Source organism: Sciurus carolinensis, chromosome 1, assembly GCF_902686445.1.
Source record: "Sciurus carolinensis chromosome 1, mSciCar1.2, whole genome shotgun sequence".
Taxonomy (NCBI): Eukaryota; Metazoa; Chordata; class Mammalia; order Rodentia; family Sciuridae; genus Sciurus; species Sciurus carolinensis.
In genome coordinates, this window is record NC_062213.1 from 112,805,143 (window position 1) to 112,829,951 (window position 24,809).

The 24,809-nt window shown below is 37.4% G+C and overlaps 1 protein-coding gene across 1 annotated transcript in view; it reads left to right on the forward strand.

The window, feature by feature from the left end:
- Positions 1 to 1,736: 1,736 nt before the first annotated feature.
- The window catches only part of LOC124961288 (calcium-binding mitochondrial carrier protein SCaMC-1), a 47,192-nt gene continuing 24,119 nt past the window's right edge, over positions 1,737 to 24,809 (forward strand). The window contains exons 1-3 of the mRNA XM_047519930.1: positions 1,737 to 2,156; positions 17,183 to 17,309; positions 19,766 to 19,853. Coding sequence (XP_047375886.1) covers positions 1,974 to 2,156; positions 17,183 to 17,309; positions 19,766 to 19,853 — 398 coding nt within the window. The 5' untranslated portion in view covers positions 1,737 to 1,973. The remainder of the gene's footprint in view (positions 2,157 to 17,182; positions 17,310 to 19,765; positions 19,854 to 24,809) is intronic.

The window sequence follows — 24,809 nt, forward strand, 5'->3', positions numbered from 1 at the left end:
TAATGGATACCTGTTTTATTTAATGGGATATCATCTGCTAACACCATTTATTTTGATGCTCAAATTGTCACAGATTTGACCAAGGAGAGCCCCTTTAAGCTGACCCTGTGTTCTTTTAACACATCTCTGTTCTGTGAGCACTTACATTCTGGTAAAACAAGATGTTCCAGGCTTATTGCTACCTTTGTTGCCCCTACTATAAAATCAGTTATTTTCCCTAAGTCCTCTAGTTCCTTTTGGAGAAAAGTATTTAGAAAGAATAGTCTGGTGCTAAATGTGCTCAGTGTTACATGAATTTACTACTCCTAGGTCCTGTTAGTGGGCGGAGCTGGTGTGTGTGTATACACACACACACACACACACACACACACCCTAACTTCGTATTTTATATCTGAAAATACTTAAAACCATGAACTCACACCAACATCACTAATTACAATCCCTACAGGTTTATTGTAGCTAAATACTTTCCATATTTGTAACTCACTTCTCTGACAGCAAGCCTCACTTTCATCCTCAATACAAGTTGGAAACAACATAAGCAGATAAACTGGTTTCAGGACGATTTTGGCAGTCCTTAACTACAAATGCTAGATTCAAGAAGAATATGTCTTTAATGTACAAAATGGTGTGAGGGGAGTAAAAGTCAGGGTCTGCTTTCCTGACTTTTGCGGAAAAACTGGTTTTTGTTCAGTGATTCAAAGGATGTGGGAGAGTCTAATCCTCAAGTACAGATTTGTTTTCACTCCTGCAGACGAGGAATACAACCACAGTTTCTATTAAGCATCTGTGATTGGAGAATTATTACCATTAAGGGCATGTCACTGTTGGTGGTTTAGAGTATAAGATCTTTCACTTACTCTATATAACCGTGTTGTGGTGAGGCAGCTTTTCATATTCTTATTTTCCTGATGAGAGGCCGCTCAGAGAAGCCATGCCACATCTCCCAGTTCACACAGCTGAAGGACTAGGACTCTGGTATTGTCTCTAAATCCACTGTTATGTAGTAGGAAGCTGTGACTCAACCTGGGTAGTAAATGCCAAACCTCAGAACCACACCCATCTTGAAAGGGAGGGACCTGGGATTTTCTGATACAGACCCTGGGCAACTTCTCCATGCATTATCACGGGCAGGTCACCCGTGGTTACTTAGTAACCAAGCTGTTTACTAAAGCAGCCTCTCTTCACCACTGCTCACCTGTGGATGGATGCCTGTCTTTTCTGCCAAAGACTTTGCATGTGCTTTTTTTTTTTTTTTTTTTTTTTTTTTTTTTTTTTTTTAAAGACGTTTTCGGATTTGATTCCTCTGCTTTCTAACGCAGATTTCCCATCCCGGGTATGCGGCCACTTTATTGTTTTTGTGAATGGAAGACAGGCCACGAGACGTGTTAAGAGATGTGTTACAAGTTAGAGATCCATGTGAGACGAGACCAACGTGGCCCATTTTCCAGGCAGAGAGCCCCCTTTGGGCAGTTGTTTGTCAAGCCTCCAAGTCGGAGGGGAACTTTAAGATGAGTAACCTGCACTTAAAGCCACCCTGCTACCCTCGAGCTGTTAAAACGCTCACGAGAAAGCCCGTGACTTTGTGGCGCTTCCTCCCTTACGGCTGGACTCAGAGCACAGCAGGACACCTTTCCCCCAACCGCCCCACCCCGCAGCGCTCTCACTTCCTGCCTGCCTGCAGCCCAGCCCAGCCTTGTCCCTGGGCGTCTCTGGTCGAGGCCCGCGCGAGGCGAGCTCCTCCCCGAGCAGCAGCTGGCCGGCCACTCCCTGCGCGTCGAGCCTGCTCGGGCAGCCTTCGGGTTCCTGCGCCCTGGGTGCCGCGCCGAAGCCTCGCCCCCGACGACGCCCCAAAGGCTGTTCGGCCGCGGGCCCCTCCCAGCCAGGCCTCGCGCGCTGGTTCTGGTCGCAACCGGGAAGCCCTCGGCCTCCTGTGACTTTCCTGGGCTGGGCCTCCCCAAGCCTCCAGGACCATGCTGCGTTGGCTGAGGGGCTTTGTGCTGCCCGTGGCGGCTTGCCAGGACGCGGAGCCGCCGACGCGCTACGAGACCCTTTTCCAGGCACTGGACCGCAATGGGGACGGCGTAGTGGACATCGGCGAGCTGCAGCAGGGTCTCAAGAGCCTGGGCATCCCGCTGGGCCAGGACGCCGAGGAGGTGGGTCCCTGATGGGGCGCTGCCCGAGCGCAGGGAGGGCTGCAGGCACTCTGGGGACGCTGCCAGAATCTAGGAGGGCGGCGGCCTGAGGCTCTGCCAGGAAGAAGGTTGCACCGTGGCTTGCAGCCCGCGGATGGGTTCAGAGACTCGTAAGAGGCGCACAGCCTGTGAGCCCTAGAGCAGAAGCAGGTCTGGATCGAAAGACTTCGAGTATTTTTCCTGAAAACTTTAGTGTTTTGAATACTCTGACCCATGGGCGCTGTTACATTTAAACCCAGTCCCACCACACGTTTGTTCTGAATGCATCCCAGGTTCTTTAGTTGCCTGTCGTACTTTTGCAAACTTTAAAATCATTTTCCAGCCATCAGACTTAAGTGGGCCCCTAGTTCAGTTAAAAGATACACTGTGTCTCCTCGATGCAGCTTTGTTACATAGCCAGTGATATTTACTGTTTCAAATCTGTTTGGAAAGCAGTCGTTCTCCCCACTTGTTGAGGAGGAATGGCGACATTCCATTATTTAAGACATTCTTGAATTAATCCCCTGAGTATATGGATAGTTCTGAAGGATTGGCCTGTGGCTGAGTAGTTTCACCTCTGAGTCATTTTAATCGTGTTCCTGAAGTTCAGTCCCCTTAGCTGGGTGGAGATACAATGTTTGGAACTTCTCCAGCCCCTCCAGAGTGCAAGAGGATACTGTGGCATTCCCTACCCAAAGAGGGAAAGTGATTGGGTTACTTCGAGGGCCAACAACTGTTCTGTACTCGTATTTTAAACACCTCTCTCAATATCTTTAGTGGTTATAGAACTCTCAGTTTTCCATTTCTTCTTGACTTACATTTATTTACAAACTTTTTTTTTAAACTGCCCATTTTGCCCAAGGTTCCTATTAACCATGATTTTATAAAATTCGTGACTATATCTGTAGATGGGTTATTTAATTCCTGATGTCTGTCCTCCTCCACCCCCTTCAATCTCACCATAGATTTGGCTATTTTATTCACACTTTGAAAGAAACAACTTTTGATCCTTTTTGCTGACTGACTCTGATTATTTTCTTTGATTAATTTCCATTTATTTCCTTCTGCTTTCTTTGGGCTTACTCATTTGCCTGTTTTCTAATTTCTTGAATTGAATGAATACTCATGAATTTTGAGATATTATATCCCTTTACTCGCTTATTTTGCTGGGTCCCACAAGGTTTTTTGGAATTACTTATTTTTGTTATTTAGTTTCAGGTACTTTTTGATTTCCAACATGACTTCATCTTTTTTTTTTTTTTTTTTTGCGGGCTGGGGATTGAACCCAGGTTCTTGTGCTTGCAAGGCAAACACTCTACCGACTGAGCTATCTCCCCAGCCCATGACTTCATCTTTGACTCACAAATTATTTAGTGTGCTTTTAATTTCCTAATATATGTTTTGGGGTTGGTTCCTTGAAACTGTGAATAAAAATAGCAAATCTCTGGCAAGATTGATTAAGTGAACTTGAAATCAGGAAAAAAAGTTAAATTTCCCAAAGTTTATAGCATATTACAAAATAAGTTATATAAAACTATGTATATGCAGCCATAGGGATTAGAATGACACATATTTATCACCGTACTATATGTGTATAATTAATGTAGAGGCAAAAAATGTATTTTATTCATACATTGATCACTCTTTGTGCGCATGCCAGGCATTACTAGCCATTCCCAGAGTTCTTATGGTATGTATTCCCATCAAAGGTTCATGGATATTTCTGGATTATAGGAGTTAGGTTACTTTTTTCTACTTTATTTCTTTACAACTTTTGTACTATTTCAATTTAGAAAAATGATTGCAATGCGATTTTTATAATTAGGTAAAAATTGTTTTTATTTGGGTAAATATCATTTCCTCTTTGATGTGCCTTTGGGCCACCCTCCAGAGAAGAGTTGGTCACTTGCTGCTTTGTGTAGGTCCTTAGTCTTACATATCTCCGTTGCTGTAAATTTCAAGTGGTTTTATTTTTATTCGATATTGTGGCTTCCATTGAGATCAACCCTCTTGAGGATGGGTAAGGATCCTGTCTTATTCATCTAATCAAAGTAATACAAAAAGATTTAAGGCTATAATTTGAAATACCCTGACTAACAAAGCAGTGGCCCATTTTTGAAAATATAAAAGAAAAGTTTAAATCAGTTATTAGAGTTTCTGTGTCCAGCATAGGTAGGATAATATAGCCAAACATGTTGTATGATCACTAGAATGTTTGGGTAAAATAAGATAAACATCCTTTTACATGCATAACCAAGCTGGTAAGAAAATAAGGAAAATTCATTATGATGGTTACTTCTACTAGTTAACTTGTGGCAATTTTCTTAATAATAATACCACCTCACAGTGTTATAATTAAGAATAAATAAATTAAAATACACAAAGTACTGAGAATAACACCTGTTATCTCATAAATATTCAATAACTGTGAGCCTTTATCTGATTCTGTTACTGTATTACCTACTGAAACACAGGTGTGCATCTTCCTCTATATGGGTTTATCAACTTTTCTTTACAATTCTACCAATTTTTCCTTCTATAGGCTATGCTGCTGGTGTAGTCAAATATGGCATTGTTACCTCTCCCTAGTGAATTGTTCCTTTTATCATTATATCATTTTCCTACCCTCAGAGCATAGTTCCCCCATATTTTTAATATGCCTGAATCTGCATGAACCAGAGTGTTTCTCTTAGCCATTTTCTCTTAGCCATTTTCATTCTGGTGAAACTTTAGCAGTTGGGTCCCACTTTGTGCAAAGGATGGTATGTGTACCATACTCTATTCAGGGTGGGATTTCTTTGCCTGAGGGCAATGAGTGAACCAGTCCCCAAGTCCTTGTCACTGCCTCTGTCTTTGATCTCTCCTGGTACTAACTGCATCAGTTCTTACTCTCCAAGGAACAGGAACCAAAATGGGATTGGGTGTGCAAAAGATTTATTGGGAGAAATGCCTGTGCCTGTGAAGGATAAGAGGGAACCATAGTAAGACAAGGGGGGAGTCTTTAGACTTTAGGCCATGATGCAAGTTTTTTGTTTTGTTTGTTTTTTTAAAAAGAACTGTGATTGAACCCAGGGTCTCAGGCATGCTAGGCAAGTGCTCTACCAATGAGCTGTTTCACCAGGCCTATGATGCAAATTTAGGAAAAGGATGTGAGAAAGAATTAATTTAGGAAGAACTCCAGACCCAAGCGTAGTTGTTAGAAAGTCTCAAGTAGGTTAATGGATAGTGATTAAAGAAATGCAGTTATGGCAGTCCTGCATTGCCCAGTGCTAGTGGGCACTAGTGTGCCCAGGGTGTGCCTAGACATCTGTTGGAGGAGCTCAGGGAAAGTGTGAAATTAGCATGAATACTGCAGGTTCAAAGATGTGGCAGGGGTAGGCTGTCCATCAACTCTGCTTCCACAGCCAGGTTTTCTGGAAAGTTTGCTGAGCCACTCATGTCCCTGGCCACCATGACCACTCCTTGTGCTAAAGAGATATGCTTCTTTGCATAGCTTTAGGAGAGATCTCCTTCCTGAAGGACTGTGTAAGAAGAACTTCAAATAACAGAGAAGTTCTGAGAAAGTTTAGACCAGGTTGATAGGGAGCCAGCCAAAAGTTATTTGTGAGGAAGTCCAGAAATGGTCCGGCTTAAGTTCTCACCATGTTCACTCACTGGCTGGAAGCAACCCAGGGAAAGGATAGCCATGGAACTCACAGTGGTGCATTTGAAGGAGCCAAGGCAAGAGACTAGAGGATGTCAGTCAACTGTGTTCTCCAGAGAAGGACGCCTTGAAGGAAGATCTGTGGGTTATGGCTTCATGGTTCCTATAACATGCAGAAGCTCTTTGGAGTCCTTAATAATTTTTAAGATAGTAAAACTATCTTGATACCAAAATTTTGAGAATTTTGGATTGATTTTTGGGATATTCCATTTCATGGTTGTATCATGTATTACCAATTCTCTATTGTTTATCATTTTATTGATAGTTCCAAAGTAATTATAAGTGAAATTGCAGTGGAATCCCTACACAGGGATTCATTTTTTTTTTTTTTTCCATTTTGGCCTGCTTATAGCACAAATTTTGGAGAGTGGAAATTGCTGAGTCTGAGGGTTACATACTTTAAATAGAGATTTGTATTGCCTTGCAAGAAATTTTACCATCAACTCTCTGTTGACTGACAGTCTGCTTTTCCACCACTCCATCCATTTAGGATATCAATCTTTATGAAGTCTTCTATTTTGAAAGTAAAATTTCTTTTAATTTCCTTCATGTTTTTGTTCTATTTAGGACTTCCATTGGCCTTGATGATGCCTACCCACATTGGTGAGGGCAATCTATACTCAGTCTACTGATTAAAAATCTAATCTCTTCCAAAGAAACACTGATAGACACAGCCAGAAATAAAGTTTTACCAGCCAGCTGGGCATCCTTTAAATCGACACATAAAATTAACCTTCATGCCTGGGAAACAGTAACTAATCAAATACTTCAATTTGATTACACAGTCAATATTTGTGGGAAAAATTTTTCAAGGCACAGTTCAAGGGTTTGTGTAAAGTCAAGGATTGATGATGTTGTCTAATCAAATATAAAAAAGTGAGAACTATGGGATGACTCTTCAACAGAAGGCTTCAAGATAATAGTTTGCATCTAAGACAAATACTTCAGATGAAATCCCTATAAATTTCTGTTTGATTTGATCTCCTCTCCCTGTTTCCAAGATTTTGTAATGAATTTAGCCTTTAAAAGAGCACAAGTTTCTGTTTAAGTTTCTTTAGACCTTAGATGAAATGAATATATTTCATTAAGAGTAAGAATGTAGAAAATAGCAAAAGGAAGAAATAGCTAACCATTATTAAGTGTTCCAAGATTGTCCAGGGGAAAGACTTCATGGCAAGTCCTGAGACAAAATTAAGAACTAGCAGGAAGTAAACTCATTAAAGTTTCTGCTGATATGACCCCTCTTTTCTGTGTGTTTCCAATTCTCCTTACTGTGAAATTAATGTATAAAAGAGAGAAAATACACATTAACTTCTCCTAGGATGCAGGAATATAAGAACATGGAATGAGTACAATGTAGTATAAGGAACAAGGACATCAGTATTCGGCCACTACCAATTTTTCTTTAATTATCTAATTATCCTTTTGAGAGTCTTCATTTTTCTTTCTTTCTTTCTTTTTTTTAATCAAACACCACATTTGAACATTCTAAAAGATGGTCCCAATTTTTAGGTAACATTTGAAGTACTCTGATGAAAAAAAAGTCATAGTTTAGGATATTTAAGTTGGAGGAAATAATCTGAATTTTAATGTACCAAAATGGGAAATCATGAGGAACATAAAATAATGGTGAACAACTGATCATTTTACTCAAGTTCGTACTTGTTAGTTAAAAAATGTGTTCAATTAGCTTGGGAAATTCTATGCAATTTTAAAACTAAGTTGTTTGCCTTATTTTCATGGTCACCATTTTTACTGTGACTTTCTTGGGAGATGCAGATGTAGGAGGCAGAGGATGCTTGAACTGAGAATATAACTATAATGGGCTGAATATTTGTATCTACCCATTCGTGTGTTGAAATGCTAACCCCTGAGGTAATGGTCCTCACAGGTTCTAGGTAGGTGAGTAGGTTCTGAGGATAGAGCCCTCATGAATGGCATTTGAACTCTTATAAGAGACCCAGGAGTGCTCCCTTGCCTCTTCTACCATGCCCTCAGCAAATACTGAATCTGACATTGTCTTGATCCTAGGACTTCAGCCTTTGGAACTGTGACCAATAATGTCTGAGCAAGTATATGGTTATAGTAGTCCAAATGGACTAAGATCGATGCCAAGAGCAAGAATGGGAGTAGCTTGCTCAAAGAGTTCCATACTTTTTGTGAACTGACCATGTAGCCATAGTCAAATTTAAACTTTGCTCAGGCTTTATTTTTCTTTTTCTTAAAATGCTGATATCACCCCTACCTCCTGGACAGAGCTTTTAACAAAAGCACACGTGACGGGGTATGAAAGTTCACATAACAAAACAAAACAAAACAAAAAACCCTCAAAAATGTGGTATCAGGGCTGGGATTGTTGCTCAGTGGTAGAGGGCTTGCCTAGCACGTGTGAAACACTGCGTTTGATCCTAAGCACCACATATAAATAAATGAATAAAATAAAGGTCTATCAACAATTAAAAAATATTTAAAATTTTTTGAAAAAATGTGGTATCACATGTACTAGACAATAAACTCCCTGAGGACTCTGGGTTCTCGTGGGGATGGTATGTGCCCAATGATTAGGCAGTGTCAGCAGAGTAGCTGTACTGGGTACTTTGATCTAGGAGCTCTTCTAATTCTTATATTCTACAAGTTTTGATTATCTGTCTGAAGAAGAGATATTTTACAACCACAAATGGAATAGAATCATGTACACAAACAGCAACTTAGCAAATATGTATTGCTTTGAATGGAAATTCTGTCCAGCATTTCATTCCATGAAAGGAGGATTTGATCCATTAATATATCAACTGTCAGAACCTTTTTAGTTTCTGGCATGATACTAAGGAACCGGATACAGAAGTCATAGAGGTGCATTTTAGGGCTTCCTAGCAGGGGGATTATGGTACAAGAAAAACAATGGAATTCCAACTACATGTATGTCAGATGTTCTGAATATATAAAATCTGTGTCTTTTCCTTTTTCTCCTGATTTATATTCTAAAATCTGATTTTTTTTTCCTTGTGGAAGTAAAGTTTCTGAAAAAAATGAAAAAAAGAAAAAGATAAAAAGGGGAAGAATTCAATATTAAGGCATTCTGCCCTTTCTGTCTTGACAGTATTCTAAACCTTTCAGTCCATTTTCCAACATTCTGTGTTCCCTGTCAGGGCCACAACTGTGTACATTTACCCTTTATTTTCTTTTCTCTGCCTGGGCTTTCTCTCATTCTGCCTAGTAGATTTTTATCATTGTTTAAGGCCTCGTGTCACTTTTATAATTTTACCCTAGCCCATTCAGAGTTATCTCCTTTATCAGTATTCCAGTTATGACATTTACAAATAAATAAGTTTCCACAAGAAAACATTCTGGAAGGTGCTGTTTGACTTCCTTTGATTACTATGAGTTCAGAAATCTTATCTTTTTAAGGTTGAAATAGAGTCCAGAGTCTGTTTGACAGGATTTATGAAAAAAACAAAAAGATTTGTTGAGAGAGTTTGAAGCCTTGAAACATGGATCATCATGTTTACTACACATTAACTGTTGCAGTATATATGGTGGTTATATTATAGGCTGCACAGTTAGAACGATCCCAGTATTTGTATCACTCATGCGTGGCCTTGGACAAGTTATTTAATGCCTGGAAAGTCCACATATAAACTAGGAATGGTTATTTGATGCCTGGAAGCTCCACATATAACTCACCCAATAACATAGTGCAAATATTCAATTCATTCAATTAATGTTTTTTAATAGTGCCAGACAGTATTCAATACACTGGGGGTGTAGTGGTGAACAAGACCAAGGGAGTCCACCATTGTATTCTTGAAATTCTCCCTATACTAGGTCTCTATGTATTAGTTGGTCAAATGGAGACTAAAGAATAATAAACAAATAATGGACAGGGTAATTTCAAAAAGTGGGAAGAGGTAGTCAACAAAAATACTCGCTTATTATTGGATGAGACTGTGAGCCTTATGGTTGTTCTCTCCTATCAATTCTGAAAATGCCGTCAGTCTGTTTTCCTTGTTACCTTGGCCATGACTTCTGTGTTTTCTTGTTGGTCCTTGAGAGGCTTATTCTCTGTCTGAACATGTCATCTTAACTCTTGGTCACTGACTGCATCCCCTGCAGAGCACAGGGAAGGAGAGTTCCCTGTGGACCATACGCTCCTCTTTTGTGGAAGAATCGGCTCTTGATTGGGCCACAGCGCATCTTCTGAAACAACTAGCCATTTGCTCACAGTTCTGGGAGAAGTGTTTATTGCGCAGCCTACAGTGATACTTACGACTAACCACAGAGCAACCTTCTCCTAAAGGGAAACCCACCAGTATTTCAAGGACACTAGTGGTCCTCTTTGTGTTCCCAATACTTGACATGATATGTGATAAAGAGCCAGAACTAACAGAGAATAGCTGACTTAAATTTTCCTTATGAATTTTAATATTCAGCTTTTAAAAGAGTATATTCTATTTAGGAAAATAAATTATACAAAAAGTGGGGAGTTTTTACAGTGAACTCTGCACCCCCACACTTCCAGTGGAACAGGATGAGGGAGCATGCAAAGGGAACGTGTAGAGGAAGCCAGGGCTCCTGTGATTCTGAAGGGTGGGGGTTGAAAAGCCACAGATGTGGTTTATGAGTATCTCTGCCTACTGTGTTGGACCCCAGTTTACTTAACTTCTGCCCATTCTGAGATTATCCCCGAGTGTGCTCTAACAGCTGTTCAGGACAGAGTGACTTTGCCTGAAACCATTGTAGGTACTGGGTGAAGATGAAAGAAAGAAGAAAATACACCACCACTCTTTGGGGTGGGAGGTGGGAAGTGGGGGACAGGAGAGTGGGGGAATCACAGAAGGAAAGGCCCACAAGGGCAGATTTTTATTCAGTTCCCAATCTTTTGACAGCAATTCTCCAGTGCCTCAACCCTAAAAGGATTTCTAGACAGTTGCAACCTACTGACTAAAAAAAAAAAAAAAAAAAAAAAAAAAAAAAAAATGTTGGCAAACTTCCACCACCAGCCAGTCTCAACACTCATCCCCACTTTTCATAAAAGTAAGCTCTACTTTCAGACAGTTCTGTGCTGGGGTCCTGGAAGTTTCTGAAGGAGGGGACTGAGTTGAACCCTCTCAGCTCTCAGCTCTACCTGGAGTGGAAAGAGAGCATGTGGTCAGCTCACCTGGTAATGTGGCCCAAACTCCCATGGCCTCCCTTCCTGTTGGTCCTTGGCACTGGCTGGTGGACTCCAGCCTTGCACATGCCTTGCAGGAACATGCAGAGGTGCTTTGTCTTTGGCACCTCCCAGGAGGCTGCTACCTTAGGTCTCCAGGTGGAAAGACATCCTCCTTGTCCCGCTCCTGGGAACTTCTGCCTCTGGGGGATTCAGAAGCTGAAGTGTGGACCATTCTGCCACCTGAGGCACAGCAGATGGATGCTTCCATGGTGATCTCTTTGGGTACTTGGACTACAATGAAAATGGGACCCTGGACATCCTTGAACTTAAGAAGGGCCTGGAGGATCCAGGGGTCATTCAATCCCTGGAGGAGGAGGAGGTGGGCTTCATTGGGGTTTTGATCAGAGAGATTCTGTGGCTGGGAGCCCTGGAGGGGGCCTCTGGCAGAGTGGTAAAGCCAAATTTCCATGTTCCCAAGCTTGACCAGAGCCTTTAGTGTTCCTTGGGTTTATCAAAGTTACTGTTTATTAAGAATAACCCAGTGCAGCCAATACTTTTCTCAGGCATCTTTCTCAGTTTCCTCCCTGGCTATACTAAAATTTCTAGTTTGGGATTACTTTCCAGTTGTTGGCTATCAACTTGTTCCATGTGGTCACCTAACTTTGGTAGCCTAGGTGGGCATTTAGTCCCAAGATGCTCCCTTTGGGGCTTGGGAACTGGAAGAATCATTCTACCTTTGTGGGTGGAGTGGTTGCTGGAAGTTCTCTTATGTTAGGTTTTGGTTTCTATTCCTGGAAGGCGAACAGTCTGATTGACTATGTTCTTGGGGGTTTCACCACATCATGCCTTAATGATCAGACCTTAATTATCAAGACTGAGCTTGGACATCATTTCCTTTGTGAACCCTTCTCTTTCTAACCGGCTAAGTTATAGTCTCTTCCTCAATATGTACAGCCTTATGGATCATTCTATCACAGTATTTCCAACTTATTTTCTCTTTGGAAATGATTATTGTCTATATTACTGTCTGATTATATTTTTCTTTTGATATTTGACCAAGTAGACTTGGTGATCCATGAGGCTAAAGACTGCAAACTTATTTCAGACAACTGGTACTTTGTGATCACAAAAGTATCTTTTGAGTTCTGTCATGTTAAGATTTAGTAAAACTCTTCCTATTAACTGTGTGAACTTTGGGAGTCTTTATTTTAAACATCCATTTAATTGTTACCAGTTGTATTTTGAGCACATTCCATACACCAAGCACTGCATCCTGGTTTCTTCAGTTTTTGCTATGGTTTAGATAAGTATCCCTCAAAGGCCTGTGTGTTAAAGACTTTGTCTTGGCCTGTGGTGCTATTGGGAGATGTGGAGGAACCATTCAAAGGTGATACCTTTTGGGAAGTTTTCCAGTCATATGGGGGTGTGCCCCCATATGGGGATGGGGATATTTGGATCCTGGTCCCTCCTCTTTCTTTGCTTTCTAGCCATCAGGAGGTAAGCAGCTTTACTCTGCTATACACACCTTGATGATGTGCTGCTTCACCACAGGCCAAAGGCAACAGGGCTAAGGGACCGTGGACCGAAACTGAGCCAAAATAAACTGTTCCACCTTGGCCATTTCAGGTATTTTGTCACAGTGCTGATAACTGATTAATACTTCTGTGATCACAGAGGCCTGGAGTGGATGCTTTCTCTGGAACAGTTCAGTGTCCAGAACATTTTCTCTATAAAGTTCACTTGGGTTTCCCAATTCCTAACAAAACAAAACTCTGAAGTATTTTTCATTTTCTTTTTAAAGTTGAATGTTCTTCATGTTTTGTTTAAAACCACTCTTGTGTTTAGATTTGCAAAATATGACTTGTATTTGCTTATTTGATATAGAATAGCCTTTCATAAGAAATTCTGAATTATGCCATAAACAAATTCAATTATTTGAAACACATTTCACAGTATTGTTAAATTAGAGTCATCAGGTGTTTGTAACTCCGAAAGTCTACTTACCATAAGAAGGGTTGCAGTTTCAATCCCCTTTCCAAATGATAGGTGTTCACTAATATTTCCCTTGACCAAATTATAAACTTCTTAGATGAAACTTAAATACACAGGTGGGATTCCTAAATGCTGTGACATTTTCTTTTGGATGATATAGATCTTATAATATGTTTTAAGTAATCAGGAAAAAATTTCTAGATGAATATTCATTCTCAATCTAATTTGTAAAATGAATTAACTTGTAATAATTACTTTCCATTGACATAATAGAAATGAATTTGCTTTTAAGACTGTTAGTAGTAATTGATGTTATTTTAATCAGGGGTATTTAGGATGTAGATAAGAGAACCCCAAACAGCGTAATCAAAAAAGGTTAGAATTCTTTGTAGATATCCTTATCAGACTAAGGAAACAGCCTAGTTTGCTTAGAGTTTTTAACAAGGAATGATGTTGAATTCATGAGATGCTTATTAAGATGATCATATGACTTTTTTCTTTTTCTGTTAATGTGATAAACTTTAAAAACATTAACTCTACCTGGTTTTACTAGAATATATTTACCTTGTTCATTATCTATCTACTATAAAAATATATGTATGCATGTATACACACATACATATATGATGTATTTTCCATTTTATTTATTGTTAGGTTTGATTTGCTAACATATTTTTAGGAACTTTGCATCTATTTTAATAGTGATGTTGCTTTAAATTTTCTTTTGATTCTTTTTTTGTGTGTTTGTGATTCCCCATTAGGTTTTAGAATCATTATCAAGGGTATACCTGCCTCATAAAATGGATTTGAAAATATTCCCACCTTTTCAATTCTTGGAAAATTGGTGTTTTTCTTTCTTTCTTGAAAGTTTGGTAGACATTGGTTTTATTGTTCAAAACATGTGGGCCTGAATTTTTCATCATGGGAATACTTTAGAATTATAGGTTAAATTATTTTAATATTTATAGGATTACTCAAATTTCCTATTGTCTTAGGTTGATTTTGTGCGTGTGTGTGTGTGTGTGTGTGTGTGTGTGTTTTGAGGATTGAACCCAGGGGGGTTTAACCACTGAATCACATCCCCAGCCCTTTTTAAAATTTTTGAGACAGGGTCTCATCAAGTTGATAAGGTCCTTGCTAAGTTGCTGAGGCTGGCCTTGAACTTGTGATCCTCAGCTGCTGGGATTGCAGGTATATGCCACCAAGCCTAGTTTAGGTCAGTTTTTAATAAGTTTTTTTTTTTTTCTAGGCATTTTTCTCTTATTTCATTTATATTTTCTTTGATATAAAGCTGTTCATCATATTTTTAGTGACTCTAGTGTCTCTCATGTCTAGGAATTTCTATCTTTATTTTCTGACACTGATTATTTGCCAATATCAAGAGTTTGTTGACTTTATTGATCTTTTCAGAGAGCTTACCTTCTGACCTTGGTGACCCTTGCAGTAGTATTTTTTTTTCTGATGTTGTCAAATTTGTATTTCAAGCAAATCACACAGGCTACACTGTGAATGATAGCCTAGAAAATGTCAAACTAGTAGTGAGACCATGAAGGAGGTGATGAGATTTTGGTGATACTCCACAGTTGCTAAAGAGATTTTTCACTTTGTTTTTCTGCTGTCCTAGGAGGACTGCCAATGCTCAAAATAAGGGGCACCTAGAGGATGGGGCAACCTAAAATTGAAAGAAATATTTTTTCTTTTTTCTTTTGTTCTAATTAGTTATACATGACACTGCATTTTGATACAACTTACATAAATGGAGTATAACTTCCCATTCTTCTGGTTGTACATGATGTAGAGTTACGCAGGTCATGTAATCATATATGCACATAGGGTAATAATGTCTTATTCATTCTACTGTCACTCCTTCCCCCCCTTATTGTGAATTAGCATCCACTTATCAGGGAAAACATTTGGCCTTTGGTCTTTGGATTGGCTTATTTCGTTTAGCATGATATTCTCTAGTTCCATCCATTTACAGGCAAATGCCACGATTTTATTCTTCTTTAAGGTTGAGTAATATTCCATTTTGTATATGTATCACATTTTTATCTATTTATCTGTTGAAGGCCACCTAGGTTGATTCCATAGTTTAGCTATTGTGATCTTTTTTTTTTTTTTTTTTTACATTATACCTAATAAAATTTATTTTAAATAAAATTTAAAAGCACCACAAATAATACTATACAATGTAATATATATTGTACCTATTGTACCTAATATATTTTATGTTATATATATATTGTATACTATATTATTATACACACTGATATTATATGATATTATATCTTGCATTGTTTAATTGATACATGTGCTAATATTAAATATGTACAAGTATTAATAAAATTTTAACACACCAACAAACACCAGATAAGTAGGAGTAAAAACCAAGAGAATTTTACTGAGGGGGTTACAAAAGGGACTATCTTACACTTCACATTGTCTTCTTTTTTTTTTTTTTTTTTTTTTTTTTTTTTTATTGTGAACAAATGGGATACATGTTCTTTCTCTGTTTGTACATAGAGTAAAGGCATACCATTTGTGTAATCATACATTTACATAGGGTGATGTTGGTTGATTCATTCTGTTATTTTTTTCCCCTTCCCCCCACCCCTCCCATCCCTCTTTTCCCTCTATACAGTCCTTCCTTCCCCCATTCTTGCCCCCCTCCCTAACCCTCACTCTAACCCTAAAACTAACCCCTCCCACGCCCCATTATGTATCATCATCCACTTATCAGCGAGATCATTCTTCCTTTGGTTTTTTGAGATTGGCTTATCTCACTTAGCATGATATTCTCCAATTTCGTCCATTTGCTTGCAAATGCCATAATTTTATCATTCTTTATGGCTGAGTAATATTCCATTGTATATATATGCCACAGTTTCTTTATCCATTCATCAACTGAAGGGCATCTAGGTTGGTTCCACAATCTGGCTATGGTGAATTGAGCAGCAATGAACATTGATGTGGCTGTATCTCTGTAGTATGCTGATTTTAAGTCCTTTGGGTATTGTGATCTTTTCATTCTTAATTTTTTCCTTTACCTTTTCTTTTAGTTTGATTTTTTTTTAATTTTTTTTTTTTAGCTCTACATGACAGTAGAGTGTATTTTGACATATTATACATACATGGAGTATAACTTATTCTAATTAGGATCCCATTCTTGTGGTTGTGCATGATGTGGAGTTACACTGGTCATGTATTCATATATGAACATAGGAAAGTTATGTCTGTTTCATTCTACTGTCTTTCCCATTCCCATCCCCCTTTCCCTTCATTCCTCTTTGTCTAATCCAATGAACTTCTATTCTTTCCTCCCCCACTTGTGTGTTAGCATCTGCATATCAGAGAGAACACTTGGCCTTTGGTTTTTTGGGGTTGACTTGTTTCATTTAGTGTGATAGTCTCCAGTTCCATCCATTTACTTGCAAATGCCATGATTTCATTTTTATTTAAGGTTGAATAATATTCCATTGCTTCACCTTCTTTTTATTTTATTTTAATTTATTTTTTATAGTTTCTTGAGATTGAGATGAGCATCAATGATCAATCATTGCTTGGAAGCCTTTCTTCTTTCCTAATTATGCATTTTAAACTATAAAACTCCCTGTAAGCATAGCTTTGTTGTAGCTCCCAAGTTCAGATCTTTCTGAGTCTAGGGTTATGATTCTGACCATTATACTATCTCGCCAAATGCAACATTATTTGCCAAGAAGAACATGACTATCAGTACAACAAAATTTGAAATCTCTGTGTGGTCAGTTGTGAATATCTTAATTGGTTGTAAGGAGGGTATACATGTGATACCAGATAGCATAAGGTCTTATTTTTTTAATCAAAAACAATGATTTCTATTAACATAGAAGTGGACAGCTTGATTTGACAACTTTTATAAAGATCATCTTTAGGAAAAGAGTAATTTTGGTAAGCAAAGGGAAAAATACTATGTTACATATTTAAATTCCATGTTAAATTTCAAATCAAGTGGAATAATTGCTTTTGTTACAGGCTATGCCATAATGGATAATGACATAGATGACAAAAAATTCTTACTTAAGTCTTGTAGGAAAAGAACCAATCTGCTTGAAGTATGTATATAATTAATTTAGTACTTTAATTCATATTGGCAATAAAATATCTCTTAATTTTTTCTTGTAGAAAATTTTTGTTACTGGAGATATCAACAAGGATGGGAAGCTGGATTTTGAAGAATTTATGAAGTACCTTAAAGACCATGAGAAAAAAATGAAATTGGCATTTAAGAGTTTGGACAAGAATAATGATGGTGTGTCTTTTTCTTCTATTCTTCACCAACTACTTCTCAGGCTTCCAAGAGTCTAAAATGATACATATTTAGCCTCTCTTCTTTTAAGATATCAATTATTACCTGTGTAAATATTTATTTTCATAATGTGACTTTTATGTAGAGCTCATATTTTTACTGATGAAAACTTGTGGATAACTTTGTCTATTGATGTATAATGTTAACTACAGAACTTTATGCTAATTTTATTTAAAAGTATGGGTTAAAATAATAAGATTTCTGTCTTCTCAATAGTAGAGAATTAGTTTTGTTCATATGTAGACGTGAGCATTGAATATTCTAAATTTGAAAAACTTTTGGATCATCTTACATTTGATAGTCATTTTGGAAGAAAAAATTTAGAGAAGATGCTCTCCAATACTGAAAATTACAAAGAAAAATAGCATGTAGGCCTTTAGGTAAGCACCTTTTGGTAAACCTTATGGCTTCTTTATGTAGAGTAAGAACCCAGAGGGAGATGGAGCTTCTGTAGGATCAACCTTCTGAGAATCCACAGTCAGTCATCCCAGTATATAAGTTATACACACATCAGTTGTCTATTTCAGAAAATTCTAAGTCAACCAGAGAAAATAAAGATGAAATTTTAACAATACAATTGTAGTAAATGTGAAGGGTCCCTTAACTTATCTTTTTTTGGTATATTTTGAAACAATTTCTCATGATAGATTCATATTTTAATTTATTAGACTTCCTAAAGCAAAGCACATCTAGTGGCTCCTCATTATTCATGAACTCTGTATTTGTAAATTTGCCTATTGCTAAAGTTTAACCTCAAAAGTAACCTCGAAATGTATACTCACAGCACTCCCAGCCATTTGAGCACATGCGCAAAGCAGTGGACTATTGTTTTGAGCTCTTCAATATGCACATTCCTAGTTAAGGTAGAGTAAGGTGACATCTACCTTCTTATTTTAATTCAGACTGTAAACATGTCCTTTTCAAAGTCTATTTTGGATAATGTATTTTATGTTTTTATACTTTTTAGGGGGATATTTTTGCTTTTCAAAATGTTTTCCAAAAGTAGTGCTGAAGCGCTTAACTGCCAGAAGGCCGTGGTAGGCTTTATGGAGAGAATGAATATTAGATAAATTTCTCCAAGAGTTCAGTGTAACTGGGGCATGATGGCATGTGCCTGTGATCCCAATGGCTCAGGAGGCTGAGGCAGGGGAATCACACGTTCAGGTCAGCCTCAGAACCTAACAAAACCCTAAGCAACTTAGTGAGACTCTGTCTCAAAATAAAAAATAAAAAAGTCCTGGGGATGTGGCTCAGTGGTTAAGTGCCCCTGGGTTCCTTCCCATTAAATGGGGTGTCTTTAAACAGAAACACACATGAGACAAGGTTAGTATTGGTCAGTTGATGAAGATGTGATCCGGGCTGATAGGAGCTTAACCCTGAACTTCCTACAGGAACAACCGTTCAATAGTTGCTAATTCAGCATTCACCAGTGACTACTGGGAATAACAAGAATTGAATGTAAATCTTCAATAACGTGGTTGTCAGAGAGAATGATCAGAGTGATATTTGAAGAATTTCACTGCTACAGTTGATGACTTCTATGGCCCTTTTATTGTCCAGATTCCTCTCTCGAGGAGAATTCTCTCAGAATCCTGTCATTCCTTCAGGGTCCCTGTCTTAGATGAAGTCTTCCACCACTAACACCACTAACAATGATTTTCGTCTTCCTCTCTTCTTGAGAAGTTTGCTGCTAATGCTGCTTTGACAGCAGCACCTCTGTTTTGTTTTGTCTGAGTTCATACAGATCTGTCTCCAGATCCTCGGTCTGAGCTGTTGAAGGGAAATTCAGTCCTGCTTATGTGTATTGCTTATACTTTGTTTTCTCTCTTCTGATTGTTCTCCTGCCCATAAATAGGTCTGATTTCCCTAACGCTAAAACTTTTCTTTCCCATTTCTCTCTTTATTTTTACTGCTGGATTTCTCAAAAAATACTCCATTTTCTACTTGTCTTTAACTCATTCATATAATACAACTTTATGCATAATAAATGTGTAGTCATTTATTAAAAAGTGGATATGGACACTTTGTAAATGAATTCTAGTTTAACTGAATTTATCTGAGAGTTAGAAATTCTGATTTGAATCTCAGTTCTGTTATTTCTTGATTACTTCACCTGCTAAGACCACTTGAGCACCTGGCTTCTTTTTCAGAGGAAAATCATTATTATCTACAAGGCTTTGTGATTACTGGATGAAATAGTGTGAATATACTTGTTCAATGTATTTGTTAACTTTTGCATATCAATGTTATAATATGTATGTAAGCAAATCTATGACTTACTTAATGCATAGTTTTACCTTTGTTTTTTCAAAGCTTTCTCATAAATGAGTGATTTGAAATTCAAAGTTTCTAAGGTCCTTGTTAGTTCTGAGTTTCTGATCTTTTCAATATTTTTAAAGGAAAAATTGAGGCTTCAGAAATTGTCCAGTCTCTCAAGATATTGGGTCTAACTATTTCTGAACAACAAGCAGAGTTGATTCTTCGAAGGTAAGCTCTTTACCACATTGACATTTATTTTTGACTTTCATGCTAATATACTGCATTTGTAAGTGTGGTTTTCAAACACCTTCCTGCACCTCACCGTTCCTCATTATGTATACTCCGCATCATTCCTCTTCCTACCTGTTCATTTGTATGCACTGTGTCTACGATGAAGGAATGGAAGAGGGATGCTCAGAGTAGACTCTTGCAAGGCCTCAGGGACAGCAGGACAGCAATAAGGTATTAAATCCAGAGATGAGGAGCCAAGGGCTTGGGTGTTGCATTTCTCTTTTTTCTTTTTTTTCTCACCCCCATTTGATTCTTAACGTGACAATAGAGCTGGCTGTTTCAAGATAAGTACCCTAGCAGATTCTTCAGATTATTTAACCTACATGTGACTGGATAAGAGGAAGATTCCAAAGCTTTCCTGGTTGTCAGAGAAGTGCTGATTTAAACTTGCAGAACACAGACATACTAATTTGAATATTGTTGTCCAGGGCAGTCAGTTCAAATATTTAGTAAGAGAGACCTTTACAGATTCAAATGTTTTATTTCACAGGATGGAGCCATAACCTCTGAAGTATAGGGACTTTCAAATACTCTTTTGTCATAAACACACTGCAGGTACCAATTTTTTCATGATAACAGAAAACAAGAAAAGATTCTTATATTAATATTCTCATGAATGTTTTCAGTCTTCACACTATCTACAGGTTTCTTCTTAATGGCTTTATTATCAAATGTATCTCTTTTTGAATCTGTGTATTGCCTCATAGAAATATAATATTTCTTACAGGAAAATACAGTAGCATTTTCTTCCTGTCAATCTGTTTAGAATTTCTTTTCTAAGCAGTTGCCCAATAGGAAGGTTGAAATCTTAAGGTTGAGCATGGAGTTATTTTTGTTAGCACTGGATAAGAAAGACTTTCCTGAATAAATGAAAAACTAACACATGAAAACGAGATAAAAAGAGTTTTGACCATGGAATATTGAGCATATAAAAATCTGCTTCTACATATTACAGAGATACAGCCACATCAATGTTCATAGCTGCTCAGTTCACAATAGCCAGATTGTGGAACCAACCTAGATGTCCTTCAATTGATGAATGGATAAAGAAAATGTGGTATATATATATACAATGGAATATTACTCAGCCATAAAGAATGATAAAATTATGGCATTTGCAGGCAAATGGATGAAACTGGAGAATATCATGCTAAGTGAGATAAGCCAATCTCAAAAAACCAATGGACAAATGATATCGCTAATAAGTGGATGATGACACATAATGGGGGGTGGGAGGGGTTAGTGTTAGGGTTAGAGTTAGGGTTAGGGAGGGGGGCAAGAATGGAGGAAGGAAGGACTGTATAGAGGGAAAAGAGGGGTGGGAGGGGTGGGGGGGAAGGGGAAAAAATAACAGAATGAATCAAACAACATTACCCTATGTAAATTTGTGATTACATAAATGGTATGCCTTTACGCCATGTACAAACAGAGAAACAACATGTATCCCATTTGTTTACAATAAAAAAAAAATCTGCTTCTAAAGTCTCATTCGCAAAGAAAAGTGAGGATTTTTCTCTTATTCTAAGAATAGAAATAATATATTCCTGTATGCCCTTTGATAACTTCAGGGATAATGCAAATTTTAAGTCCAAGCAACAGAGTAGATCAATGTTTATTAGCTTGGGCTGCCATAACAAAATACCTCAGTTATATATACTTCTCAATAACTTATAAGTCAAAGAGGAAACTAAGTGGAAATTCAAGGATATACTGACTTGAAAACATTAAAACTTGAAGGATATTTCTAAGAGTACTTAGGGGAAATTTTATAATCTTAAAACTTTTATTAGAAATGGATAGAGGCTAAAAATTAATATACTAAGTTAGGGGAAAGAAATCAGAATAATCTCAAAGGTAAAAAAGAAGAGATAATAAAGAGTAGTAGAACTAGATAGAAAGGATCAAAAAAGACAAAAGTTGGTTGTTGGAAAAGAAATCTCTGGAGAGACTGAGGCAAAAAAGAAAAATGAGATTTAAATATGTTTAATCGCAAATAGATACATCAGGAATTTTAAAAATATAAAATACTATGAATAATTTTATGTTAATAAATTTGAAAATGTATGAAATAAATATCTAGAAAAATAAGTATAACTTACCAAAACTGTATCAAGAAGAAATAGCCAAAATTACCTAAACAATTCAAGAAATTGCATCAGTAATTAAAATTTTTTTCATAAAGCAAATTTAGTCCCAGATAGTCCTTGAAAACTATAAAAGAACAGATCTACAAACCTCTCCAGAGTGTAAAAGTGCACTCGCCTGACCTTTCTGTGAACCATAATAACTGTAATATCAAAAGCAAACAAGTTAATGAGAGAGGGAAATTATGGGACATTATGATTTATGTCATAAATGTAAAAATTTACACTGAGTTGACTGTAAGTAAAAATCAATATGCCTCAATCAATACATTATATGAACAACTGATAAAAATTTTATTAGCTGACAGTAAAGAAGAGTTAGTACAGAGATGTGTTCCTCCAAATTGGTAATATTCAGAACCTACATGTTTTTTGGGAAGAATTTGTCAAGCTAAGTCTAAAATTTATATCAAAAAGAGAAGGCTAAAGAATAACCTAGAAGAACCGCAGGGAACTGGTAGCTGACCTGTCAGATATCAAGAATTGCTATTATTAAGGTATAATTATGATATTGCTACTGAAATAGACAAGTTGATAAGAGGAACATAATGGCAATTCTAGGAACAGATCCACCCATAGTTTGTATTTGTCATATGAGAGAAGAAACTGCAAATCTCTGGGAAAAGGAGAGACTGCAATGAATGGCTATCCAGACAAACCTGAAATTGGATACCTACCTCCCGCACTGCACAAATATCAACTGGAACATGAAAGTTAAACTATTGCACCTTTAGGGGTAGATGAAAAGGATCATCCTTATCTCAGAGTAGGGAAGAATTTATCAAAAATTAGGCAAGGTAGTAGTAAAAAATGAAAAGATTGATGAATTCAGCTGCATTAAAATCAAGAGCATCTATACTTGGGTACCACAAATAGAGTGAAAAGACAAAGAGAAGGTGTTTGCCAGGTTAATAACTTGAAAGACTGGAATCAACTATATGAAGAACTGTGAATGAGGAAAGGACAAACTCATTAAAAAATGGCCCAAAGATATGAACGGGCATTTCATGCAGGGAAAACATGAACAGTAAATGAATATGGTAACAGATGCTCAGCCTCATTTGTAATTTGAAGAGAAGTACAACTTCAACCCACAGTGAGAACATCTTACCCAAGAAGTTTGTTAACACTAACTATTCTGTGGCATTAAACTACAGAATTTGAAGTTCATTTATGTTTTCAATAAATATTTTCTGTACAAGGCATTCTTCTAGATATTTTGTTTTCATATGTGAATAAAATCAACAAAATTCTTGCTTTGCGGAGGATACTCATGTGTGGGAGGTTGGGAGGTAGGATCAGACAAATAATTGTATTATAGAAGAAAATAGTCATAAAAATAGGGCTACAGACATTTCAACCCAGAACAATGTTCTAAATAGTGACTAGGGTTTTCATGCCATACGGAATGTTAATGCTTTTTTTTTCCTTTTTGGTAGGAGGGATTGAACCCAGGTTGCTTAACCACTGAGCCACATATCCAGCCCTTTAAAAAATAATTATTTTTTTTTCAGATTTTGAAAGTGGGTCTCACTCAGTTGCTTAGGGCCTTGCCTCACTAAGTTGCTGAGGCTGGCTTTGATTTTACCATCCTCCTGCCTCAGCCTCCCGATACCCTGGGATTACAGGCATGTTTCACTACATTAGGCTTGGAGTGTTAATACTTACATTTTGAGACGAGTGAAAGTTTAAATGTAATTTCACATATGCAGCTCAAAATACACAATGGTAGTAAAAACACAATAATAAATATCTCAAAATTGCATTTTATTTGACTACCATCTTTATGTATCATTTCCATATAAATTATAGAATAAAATAAGAGGGGACACCAAAACTTTATTTTTCAGACTACCATCTTTATGTATCATTTCCATATAAATTATAGAATAAAATAAGAGGGGACACCAAAACTTTATTTTTCAGAAACTTCAATTAATTCAACAAATAAATGAGCACTGTCTCTCTGCCAGCCACTTTGAGAGCTATGGAACCTTAGGGGACAAGACAGTCAAAATCCTGGCACAATTTGGTGTTATTCTGAGGAGAAAACAAATACAGATGGCCTTATTTCAAGAAGCTTATAAAACAAGCAAAAAGTTTGTGAGAAATGTTTAGGATTACAATGTTAATTTTAAAGTTAAAAATGGGGTACCAGATTCCCCAGCACTACCACCACCACCACCAAAAAAAATGAGGTACCAGGATTCCTTAAGACTCAAAAGGCCCAGGTGCCAAGAGTTTGATTTCTTACAACATTGCTAATCTTCTTAACGTGGTGGACATTGTGAAAGAAATTGAGAACATATTTTGAGTATATTTCAAAATCATACCAAATGTTGTAACAAAACATTAAGAAATATCTTCTGTAGGGGTGGGAAGGAGTGGAGGGGAAGGTAAAGGAAGATAGTTGGGGGTGAATATGGTCACAGTTTGTTATTTGAACATATGATTATGCCATAATGGCAGCCATTACTCTGTATAATTAAATGCACTAATAAAAATATATATCTCCTGAGCCAGGGCAAGAAAAAATGTATCATGAACCCATTTAGTACTACCTCCCTGTCAGGTAGTGATTAGTCAGTTTTTTGTTGTTGTGACCAAAATACCTGACAAGAACTACTTAGAGGAGGAAAAGTTAATTTTGTCTCCTGATTTCAGAGTTTCAGTGCATGGTTGGCTGACTCCATTGCTCTGGGTTCAAGATGAGGTAGAATATCATGGTGGAAGTGTGTGGCAGAGGAAA